General features: G+C 38.3%; 1 protein-coding gene across 1 annotated transcript; it reads right to left on the bottom strand.

Annotated features, from left to right (window-relative positions):
- Positions 1 to 6,904: 6,904 nt before the first annotated feature.
- On the bottom strand, positions 6,905 to 11,032 carry mab21l3 (mab-21-like 3). Its single transcript, XM_066685885.1, has 7 exons — positions 10,985 to 11,032; positions 10,419 to 10,559; positions 10,267 to 10,338; positions 9,847 to 10,138; positions 8,805 to 8,986; positions 7,458 to 7,652; positions 6,905 to 7,138 (listed from the first exon to the last, which is right to left on the bottom strand). The coding sequence occupies exons 1-7, from the start codon at positions 11,030 to 11,032 to the stop codon at positions 6,905 to 6,907; spliced, it is 1,164 nt and encodes a 387-aa protein (XP_066541982.1).
- Between the last annotated feature and the right edge of the window lie 778 nt (positions 11,033 to 11,810).

Raw genomic sequence — 11,810 nt, 5'->3', positions numbered from 1 at the left:
GACAGGAACAATCCCTGAAAAAAAAAACAGCAAAGTGGAGCATAAAAGAAAAAACAGGAGAAGCATAAATGAAAAAGAGAAGAGTTTTTGCTTGCAATATGCTATTATTATTATTATTATTATTATTATCATTATTATTATTATTATTATTATTATTATTATTATTATTAAAGAGCCCAATGTGACCCAATGGTTGTCTTTTAGCCTTTTAGCAGGCTCATATATTTTGTTTTAGTTGTTAAGAAATTAGTGGTTTAGAAAACTTGTTTCTTACATTCTTTTACTCAGCGGATAATGTTAGCGGCAAAACAGCCAAATATTCCATTAACAGCATGATGTTTTCAGTCACTTGCTACATAAAATCTTATGTGTAGGTATAAACAATATAAACTTAATTAAACCAAGGATTTCATGGCCAGACTCAACAATACACAAAGCAAGAGCTAGAATTAATTAACATCTAAATAAATATATAATAGAAATACATAATAAAAAATTAAGATAAAAATATAAAAATTATTTGATAATTGTTTGTTTTGTTATTTAAAATATCTTTATATATATATTTGTCATATTAAAATCTTAATATAATATAATATATAATATAATCTTACTTGTTCTGAATTTATGTCATATAAAAACCCCATTAAATGGTGGGCCGTCCATAAAGCAATGTCTGCCAGGCCTACTGAGATATAATTGGAAAGGCAGAAGATGCAAAAGAAAGGATTACTTGAGTGTTGCCAGTGTAGCATTAGTAGGAGAAACATTGAGAAGCCATTTTATCATCAAAACAATGAGCATAGAGAAGAGTAGAAGACTAAGAGTCCTGAGGGATATATATGGAGTGTATGTGGATTTTCTCAGTGTTACCTGATAAGACCAGCCCTCCAGATGGGACTGGGAATGTTTCCATGCTGTTCCTAGGTTGGAGAGAGCAGAGAGAATTATTTTGTTGTTAACCATGACAACAGGATTCAGAAGAATCAGGACCAATGGCAGTTTGACTGCTTTGGGAGCTTTTCACTCGCTGCTCTATGGGCAGTTCTGTGGAAGGTGCTGGTTAAAGTCAAACTAACTGGATCCTTGAGCTGGTTCTGTGAGAGAAAGAGACAACTGATGATAGAATGCTTGCTTAATAAAGTTTAAAAGGAAGAGGACTGATACTGGTCTATAGTCGCTGATAGTCTGTCAAGTATGAACTTCTTCACAGTGAGTACAACTCTGGCAGTCTTGAATGCAGCTGGCACATTTCCCAAGGACAAGTAGCTGATGATTGTAGTGTTGAAAGGAAGCAGGTTTTCCCAAGACTGCCTGTAGCAACGTGGACAGAATTGGACCCAGCAGTGTTACACGACTCTCTTGACTGGAACTATTTGAATGAACTTGGAGAATAGAGATTGTATACCAAAATGAACACTAAAAGGTTACTAAATAAATACACCAAATCAAGATTTCATAAGGAAGAGTTTTGTGAAATCCAATAGGAGAAACAGAAACATGCTAAGATTCTTAAACCTTTAATACACATTACAGAAAAACAATAACAAAAGACATGAACCGTGAGCAGGGTGAACGGGAAAGACAATGAACTGTGAAGATACAGACAACAAGACAGACTTAATTAATGAGACACAATGGGATCACTGTGAATCTGGTCACATGACCAGTACTGGCTCATAGGCGCGACCAAGGTCTACCTGAGGGAATAAGACAGAAGGATCAAAGCACATAACGGGGTACATCCAGATAAATACTTAATTTATTTTAATTGTTGGTCTGGGTCTGGAGCCTACATGGAATCATTAGGGGCAAGGCAGGAACAAACCCTAGACTGGAATGAGTGCAGCAGAGTGGAGCATAAAATAACATTTAAAAAAGAGAAGCATAAATGAAAAAGAGAAGCATTTTTGCTTGCAATATATTATTATTATTATTATTATTATTATTGGGCTCCATTATTGCAGAAGGTACTCACACAGCTCCAGGGACCTGGAGGTTGTTGGTTCAAATCCCACTCCGGGTGACTGTCTGTGAGGAGTGTGGTGTGTTCTCCCTGTGTCTGCGTGGGTTTCCTCCGGGTGACTGTCTGTGAGGAGTGTGGTGTGTTCTCCCTGTGTCTGCGTGGGTTTCCTCCGGGTGACTGTCTGTGAGGAGTTTGGTGTGTTCTCCCTGTGTCTGCATGGGTTTCCTCCGGGTGACTGTCTGTGAGGAGTGTGGTGTGTTGTCTCTGTGTCTGCGTGGGTTTCCTCCGGGTGACTGTCTGTGAGGAGTGTAGTGTGTTCTCCCTGTGTCTGCGTGGGTTTCCTCCCACAGTCCAAAAACACATGTTGGTAGATGGACTGAGTGCGTGTGTGTGTTGCCCTGTCAAGGACTGACGTCCCCTCCAGGGTGTGTTCCTGCCTTGTGCCCTATGATTCCAGGTAGGCTCTGGACCCACAGTGACCCTGAACTGGATAAGCGTTCAGTGGTTCTGTGTTTATCCAGTGTGCTTTAGTGTTTTTTTTTATGTGTGTTCCTTTTGTATTGTTTAAACTTTACTGATTTCTGCACATGGTTCTACTGTCTCATCTCCCTTGCACCCCTATGACAATTATAGCCTAGTTTGACTCAACAGATATTTTTTTAGCCTGTAAGCAGGCTCATAAATGTTGATGCCGTTCTTAAGAATTTAGTGGTCTGTCTCTCAGTCAAAACAAATACTTGCTTCTTACTTGCGAGGGAACCATAGATGTGAAAATATTGTGCTTTTAATATAGTGAAAATATCATTAGGAAAACAGAGAAAAAAAAGTACTGCCAAAGGCTTACAAGATGACCTGAGACATCAGCAACAGTGCAAAAATGTGTAGTTATTGTCTTGTTAAGAATAAAAAAAGAAAATTCTATTTCCATATCTATTAGATTTTCTATTTAATCATGTTAAAATAAACATTCTTACTATGTTTTTAAAGGTTTGTTTTGCATGGGTGTTTTTTATATGAAAGGTAACAGAACAGCTTGTCTCCATTAGATGTTAGACGTTAGATGGGTATAGGTCCTATAACGTTTTACAATGTTTGTTTTGCTGTGATCACTTGTTTTTACTGCACAGTATACACCAACAGTGGGACAAGAGCACAAACCATGTTTGTTCTGTGTATTTACAGAGTAATAACAGGAGAAGAGTGTAAATTTCATAATCCAGCCTGCTCCATGTTGTTTCCCTCTAGTTACAGTAAGCACTGTGTACTCACAGATTAAAAACACCTGAACCACACTTACTTTATGGTCAGTCAAGAGAGGTAATTTGGCATTGTGCTGGATGACCATGCCTGCTAGGAGCTCATTTCTAGAGATGTTCTTATAAATGAATAAATAATTTTTTTAATAAATAAATACTAATAATTATTATAAATTATATATATTATCCTCTCCAGTACAGTTCCAGTAAGAATCCCAAATATGGAACTACATCTGCGCTACATGGGCTAAAGGAGTCAGTGTTGAACCCTAAAGAGAGAAAAACAAAATAAACATAACTGCAATGTAATAATCATTGCAATTAAAGAAAGTTGCTGGATTAGTGAGTCACATCAACACGCGAGTCTTCGGTTTAATTCTGTAAACAGGTGCTGGTTGCTTGCGCAACAATTTTTAAAAGGAAGAAGACTGAAACTGGTCTTGAGTATGAGCTTCTTCAGGATGAGTACAACTCTGGCAGCCTTGAATGTAGCTGGCACATTTCCCAGCTACTGGGAGCTAATGATGATTGTAATGCTGAATGGAAGCAGGCAGGTGGTCAGATTGCTGGATGTTATAGAAGCTAAAAGATGTTGTCTGTGGAGAGGAGAAAACAAGCCATAGAGTTAGATGTAGGAGTGTGAAGACTGGAGGGAGGGTTGGAAAGAAAATAAAAGGACTGGTGTATTCTCACAACCATCTCCTCAAGAAGGTGACAAAAATCATCCAAAGTAAGCGAGGAAGTGGGAGAGGGAGATTTGAGGAGAGAGAAAAAAGGAGTGAAGACAAATGACGACAACTGTGGGAGGAGGAGACAGGATGACTGCAGATTGTTAGCTGAGGTTTGAAGTCACCAAGGAGATGAGTGGGTGTCCATCTAAAAGGTTAACATAGGCAACCAGGGTGGGGGGGGGGGGGGCACTATAACGGCATAGGACTCAGAAGAAGAAACAGGATAGAGGACGAGAGTGTTGTAAGAGCTTTGCCACCACCCTTGCAAAGTTGCCACGGAGAATGAGCGAACACAAGGATAGACTGAAAAATCCAGCATAGCTGGTCTTAGATGTCTCGCTGGTCTTTGATGGTCAAGGTGGTTGGAAAGCTGGTCATTTAAGCAAATCATCTCTTCACCAGCATAGCGTATGTTGCATTTGATTTTGGTGGTGCTGGTCATCAAGCTTGATTATGCTGCTCAACCAGCCTGGTCTTGCTGGTCATGGGGGTCAACCAGCATGGTCCAGCTTGGTCATACTTGTTGTCTAGCTAGGTCAGGTTCATCATGCTTTTAGTAGCTAAACCATCAAATTTAAATGAAAACATATCCTAAGCTTGTTAAGGTTTAAGCTGAGTGGCTACCAATGGAACAGAGAGTTAGAAAGAATGTAAATGGTTATTAGTCAACAGGCGGGAATGAACCTGATTGGTTAGCATGAATTGTCCCAAGATTTTCAAATACAGCATGAATCAGTAAAGGAGAAATTCCTAATTCAACATTGTGACCAGGGCTTCGCGATACTGGTGCCAAAAGGAACAAAGCTACCCTTACTGTCACTTCTCTCATTGGATGGTGTAAAATCAAACAACTGTTGTTAGGCCTACCTATTTACACAGACATAAAAATAATTATAATCATCAACAACAACAACAACAACAACAACAACAATAATAATAATAATAATAATAATAACATTACCACAGCAAAAACAGTTTGAACTTTAAAAAAAACAAACAAACAAAAAACCAAATCCACTTTAAGCCACAAACGTTTTTATTTGTATTATTATTATTATTATTATTATTACATAATTATATATAATTTATATTATTGGTCATAATAAACACAAATACGTAAAAAATGAGTGAATAAATGAACCCAGACACCAAACATATAATCGGTCCACAGTCATAAAAAGGCTGTCACACCACTGACTGTAGAGCACTGCTGGTCCAACATTGTCCTGTACAGGATATAACTCATTTATAATCTCCTCAAACAGACTTTACATTCACAGAGATTTTACTCTAGAAAACAAACGAATACAAATATTACCAACAACTATGAGAGATATAATAATGAGTATAAGCCAGATATAAAATTATTATGGTAAAAATGGTACTGGATTATAATTATTTACTAATCTTATTTAAAAGAATAACAAAAGAACCTAATGAAGGGAAAAAAATTAAATTGGACTGTGAATGGAAAAGTGCTAAAATGTGGCATTTTGTTTAAAATTCTGTTTAATCGCCAGTGGTCCGCCCAAAAAACGCTGTAATAATCTGCGTTTTGAGTAGATCCAGATGGTGTAGGTCAGAGCTGCTGTTAAGTATGTTAAGTAACAGGGACCTCTAGTGGATGAAATATATATGAAATATGAAATATATATATATATATATATATATATATATAAACTTATTTTTAGTACATATAATTGACCATGGCGTTCCCGGATATTTTGCAGGCTACTAGTTATAATGTCCTGAAACAACAGGAAATATTCTAAATGCAAAATGGTAAGAGGAAGACACATCATAATAAAAAGGATCCCACTGAGGCCTTAGAAGTGCATTGTAGAGAAGCTTACTGAATCATAATTGCTCAGCGTTGTTTAATGTTGGTTAAAAAAGCCCATGAAAAGTTAATAAACGAAAAAATAAAAACATAATAACTTGGAGGGCACAATCTAATGATTTCTAAGAGAGCACTGTCCAGTTCAGAAGCTTCCACAGTATTTTATTTTTTTTTTTACTCAGACCAGAATATTATAAAATATTGTCCAGTTACAGCTCACGCGTGGGTTTCCTCCAGGTGCTCCGGTTTCCTGCCTTGGTCCAAAAACACACGTTGGTAAATGAACTGGCGACTCAATAGTGTCCGTAGGTGGGAGTGAATGTGTGTGTGTTTGTGTGTTGCCCTGTGAAGGACTAATGCTCTCTCCACGGTGTGATTCTGACTTGCGCCCAATGATTCAGGGTAGGCTCCGGACCCACCACTACCCTGAATTGGATAAGCGGTTACAGATAATGAATGAATGAATGAATGAATGAATGTCCAGTTACTAAAACCATTGCAGCAAAACACATACAGTTTATAAATTAAAATATACCAAGTATTTTCTATAGGGTGAACACTGAATAAAACTATTGACTTATAATTATATAATAATATGATACAATTAAAAAATTCAATCAAATAATGATAATAATAGTAATAAAATGCTCTGTGGATTACTTGCCTCTAATTTTTTATGTTCAGGTCAGTCTAACTGATATAAGTGAAATATACAGTATCAAAGTATGAAGCACACAGGTACATAGTGCTGTTCTGAATGTTATATTAACTGTGAGTCTGTATCAGAAGCAGTGGTGCTGGTGTATAATTCTGTACCTCTGTAATGTGTCATTCTAAAATGCCCAGATCAGCAATGACATTAAAATAGCCTCTGTATATTTGATCAGTTCCTGATGCTGCTGTGTCCAGTGCAACACATTGAAACTCATCATTATTATAACATAGCATTAGTGTTACAGCAGTTCTGAGAATTATCCACCATCCAAAATGCACCTGCTCTGTTGTTGTCCAGTTTGGACCCTGAATAGTTAAAAGAAGAGGGTAAAAGAAGGCCAACAAAGTATGTAGAATAATGAATAAAATAGAATATGGTGTACAACATAGTGAGCTCCTAATGAATATATGCGTGTGGGTTTTCAAGGAATTCTGAGATCTTCTTGGCCATGTCGTCTAGCTCGTTGGTGTTGGTATATTTCAGCAGGTTATATGTAGGCACAAAGTAGTGTCTGAGGTAGTGTTGGGACACACACTTATGGAGCTTCTGCACCAGACGCAGCACACACTCCCTGAGGTTCCTCCAGTCTTGAGGGCTTGGGTTCTTCTCACACGTCCAGAACAGCAGGTTCTAAAGCGCACCAAGTGCACAATAAGCACAAATGATACATCAGCAACTGACAGTTGCTGATAAACTGGGAAAGCTATATGTTATAACAATAACATAATGATCTATTTTATTTTTGCCACATCCATACATTGATATGTTTTTTTTATTCCTGGTGAATAATGTACCATTTTACATAAAGTAAAAGTGGTTATTCTAGGAATTACACACTGGTAAATCCTTAGTATTACAAAAAGTTCAACTGAAGAATGCAATTTGCATGATACAGTACAGCTCAGTACTAATAAGCTGGACAGGAACATAAGGCAGCTAAGTCTGGTACCTGTAAATGATGGGCAGTGATGACAGGTTTGCTCCCAGGACACCATACATCCTCCTTCAGCTGCCGGACCACCTTATAACACTTCTTACGACAGCCCCCATCCTCATCTATACTGCCCATCAGCACCTGTTCTGCCCGAGAGAACGACAGCAGCCAGTGGTAACTGGACGTAGCCATAAGATTGAAACCGAAGGACTGCAAAGAGAGTCATTGTTGTTCAGTTTAAATATGAATTCAGTGTCATTTTAAATATGAGAGTGTCATGTGGTTAAAAAAAAAAAGCCATTAATTGCATCATTTTGTGGAGGTTGCAATATGAAATAGAGCAGCAAATACATGCCTGATTTTCATTATATTCATATGTGATTAGAGGAGAAATTTAAATGTGTTGTTTTTAAGAGATCTGTGCTCAGAGCAAGGATCATAAATAAACTGAGAGTGCGGCTGAAGAATGTAGTGTTGTTTGGAAGTTCAGTTAACTCTAAACCAGTTTTTTGGAATGGTTTGCTTAAATGAATCAAATTCTTCCGTTTTTTTAGACCCGCAGCATCCAAAATTATACAGACTGAGTTTAAGGGAAAAAAAATACTCTATACGAATATTCTGTGCTCTACCTCTAAAATATTATTCACTTAAGAGCTGTTCACATTAGATACATATGTGTGAGTCTGTGCATTTTTTAAATTATATTAGTTTTATTATTTATGTGTTATATTATTTAGGTGGTGCAGCAGGGAGCGTCGCAGTCACACAGCTCCAGGGACCTGGAGGTTGTGGGTTCGATTCCCGCTCCGGGTGACGTCTGTGAGGAGTTTGGTGTGTTCTCCCCGTGTCTGGAGGTTTCCTCCGGGTGCTCCGGTTTCCTCCCACAGTCCAAAAACACATGTTGGTAGATTGATTGGCGACTCAAAAGTGACCGTGTGTGTGAGTGAATGTGTGAGTGTGTGTGTTGCCCTGTAAAGGACTGGCGCCCCCTCCAGGGGGTATTCCTGCCTTGCGCCCAATGATTCCAGGTAGGCTCTGGACCCACCGTGACCCTGAACTGGATAAGCGGTTACAGATAATGAATGGATGGATGGATCATAAAATTCTAATATAAAATAGGTTTTGTTGTATTATACTTACATCCTTCTATAAATAAAAAACAGAACATCACCTAACATTACCCTTGCCCTGCATTGTTTGTTGTTTTTTTTCTACCAGCTGAAATCCAATAAAATAGACTGCAATGTGTGAGCACAGGGAAAACCTTTAAATGTGCAGAGGAGGAGAGATACGAATAAGAGATAGGATATAAATGCGGAGCAAATTATTTTTTATCTGAACTGACATCAGCCGCTCACATACCTTAGTGCAACGTGTACATTCAGTAGAAGGCCATCTCTGCAGTAAACGGGGCCAGCGGGCCCTCTTTGGCCAGTAGTTCATCAACTCCACTGTGGGTACCAACTCCACCTCAACCTGAACTTCAGACGTCTCCACGGCAACGCGGACCACTGAGCCCACTGACTCCAGCACGCTCACTTTCTCTGTCACAGCAAGAGGACGACAGAAACACAGAGCCAAGGGCATGGAATTAGTCCTACAAATTTTTTGCATCGGTCGAGAGTAATGTTGAATGGAAAGGTCGTGAATACTGAAGTGTATTGATGTTACGAGTGTGTGTGAGTGTTTGCATGTGTGCTTACCACTCACACACATAGCCTGTAGGCACAAATGGTAATCCTAAAAGCACAGGCCCTAGTGACCTCCATTCTATATATTCCATGTATTATTCCAGAGTTTCTGTCTGTACTCCAAAACCAGCAAAATTTAATATTAAGCATTAAGCATGATAAACTAATTTGAAAACAGTAGGGCATATCATTAACAGAGTGGACAATATATCTAAAACTGTGTGGTTAACATCCACATTGTTATATGTGTGCCTTTATCTCCTATCTAATTCCTAGCTTAAATATTTGGTCACAATATATGTAGATATCCCAAAATGTAATTGAAATCAAAGGTATCAACAGGGAGCCTGTACTTTTTCAGAAAGATTTTACACGCTATTGAAACACTGTTGTAAGTATTTGAATGTTAGTGAATAACATCACAGATTATGGACATTTAGCACCAGATCACATATGCCATTCCAGCTCATCTCAGTGTAACTGGATCTTACTCTATTACTCCAAAGAGTTTAGCTGGACTAGACCTGGGGAGCAGCAGGGGGATGGGGCATTTCCAAGCTGTCCTCTGAGGTAACAGTACTTCACCATCAATTTTCATACAGCAATGCCGTAACTTTTGACATGCCCGTGTAAAATGTACTTTCGAAGGGCGGAGCTCCAAAGACAGTTTAGATTATTTCTTTTCACAAGGGAACTGAGGAATATCATCTTACCTGTCAGTCTACAGTTCTTAATAGCATCCTCTACCTGCTCCTTAAAAAGAGTGACCACCTTGGCGGGTACGATGTCTCCCTCCATTGCCATGCGGGCATCATGCCACTCCTGCGAGACGTTTGAGAAGCTCTCCAGCTCCAACCACTGGTGGAGCTTTTCTGGTTCTCGCACCGGAGAGAGGAGACGAGATCCACTCAGTGTGTAATACCTCCATTGCCTCGTTCGTTTCTCTTTATAACCCATTAGACCCCTCACAGGCACAGAAATCAGGAACAGACTCGGAGTCAGAACCTGAAAATACATAAATACACAAAATCAGTAGCAGTATTAATTGTAGCCATTATACAATACCAAGATGTAACATGACTTCAAAGTAACTGTTAGATGAGACCGTATATATATATTATTTTCAGTTTTACCTGAATGGCAGGATTATATGTACACCTTCCTCGAAGTAACGCAACCCATTTTGATGCTAAATCAGGCTGATCCTAGAGGAAACAAACTAAACTATACATAACCTGCAATAAATGAATACACGTACAATAAACAGATGAGGAAAATGTGTTACTTTGAAGCTGTCATTTTGGACTCCAGAGTTGACAATGGACTGGAAGCGAGGATCTTTAGAGCTGACCTCAGCAGTGAGGTCTTTGATTATTTTCTGCACATCCTCCACTGACTTAGAAACCTGTCGATGCCTGAGGTCCACCTGGAGAAAATACAACATCCTGAACCTGCTGTACTCAAATTTCCAGAGTCTGTTAGTCTATTGCCATACTCAAGTAAAATTTTCATTACTTGGGAAAAATAATTTAAGAAGTTCATAAGTAGCAGCCTAAAGACTGCTTAGGTACTGAGTGATTTCCAGGACTGTAACAAAAAAAAATTAATCCATTCATTCTTGAAATATGCATAAAATAAGCATAAGCATAAAAACTTTAGTCTGGTAGACTCTTACTCCCTCATATAGTCCAGTAGATATATAACAATTTAAAATACATATAAAAACAGAGCACAGTGGTACCTAAACATATGCACAAATGAATAAATAAATCTAATTACTACACATCTCTCAGTACAAGTACTCTTGGTACATTGATGAGATACATTGAGATACGCAGAGCCTTTTTGTACCTGATTTTGTAAGTAATGGTCCAGGTCTTCCTCTGCAAGGCTTGTCATTTCACAGTCTTGTTATTTCTTGGCTTTCTGTTCCTTTGTGTTTATATTACAACCGTGTTGATGCTGAGCTCCTGTGGTTTGTGCGTGAGTGTGTGTATTTGTCTCTCGATCCATGTAACACAGACAGAACTTGTGGAAAAGCACTTTAACGGATTGATTTAACTGCATTGATATTTTTTTTCAGACAGTAAAGTGCTCCCATGGTCCTCTGGGCAGCCAGTTTCATCACTGGTACACTCACAGTCTTTATTGCGCTGGTTGAGTAACTATTGGAGTGCATGTCAAGTTATTTAGGACCCAGGGGAGCACAGTTGTGGAAGTGACCTAAATATGGAGAGACTATGCCCCTGTCACAAATTCTCATGAGAAAATCCCCATTAACACAAGTTAACTGTTTAATATAACTTAGTTGATACCTTAACAAACCATTGGTTCCGTTTTGGGATTTAGAGACTTCTCTGGTGAGAATGTGTAATTTCACTGAGCATGTGGAAGATTAACTATCAGAGCAGATGAATCTGATGAGCAGTCACAGTGGAATATTCAGAAAGAGCTCAGTTACATCAGAATGATATACTCTTGTCATTCTTATCAGCATAATCAATTTACTTAGGTTTTAAATTATATAAATAAATACACATATTGTGACTGTCTATTAAAAATGTGTGTACACCCACAATGGTAACTTTTTAGTTGAAGGTAAAATCATTTTTAATTTAATGCTGGTGAATGTACATGAATTGCCATGGGAAATTTTATTCTGTGTTTTTGAGCTTAC

The sequence above is a fragment of the Hoplias malabaricus genome, chromosome 12 (genome assembly GCF_029633855.1).
Source record: "Hoplias malabaricus isolate fHopMal1 chromosome 12, fHopMal1.hap1, whole genome shotgun sequence".
In the NCBI taxonomy this organism is placed as follows: Eukaryota; Metazoa; Chordata; class Actinopteri; order Characiformes; family Erythrinidae; genus Hoplias; species Hoplias malabaricus.
Note: the sequence above shows the minus strand (reverse complement) of the source record. Positions and strands in the feature narration are given on the sequence as shown.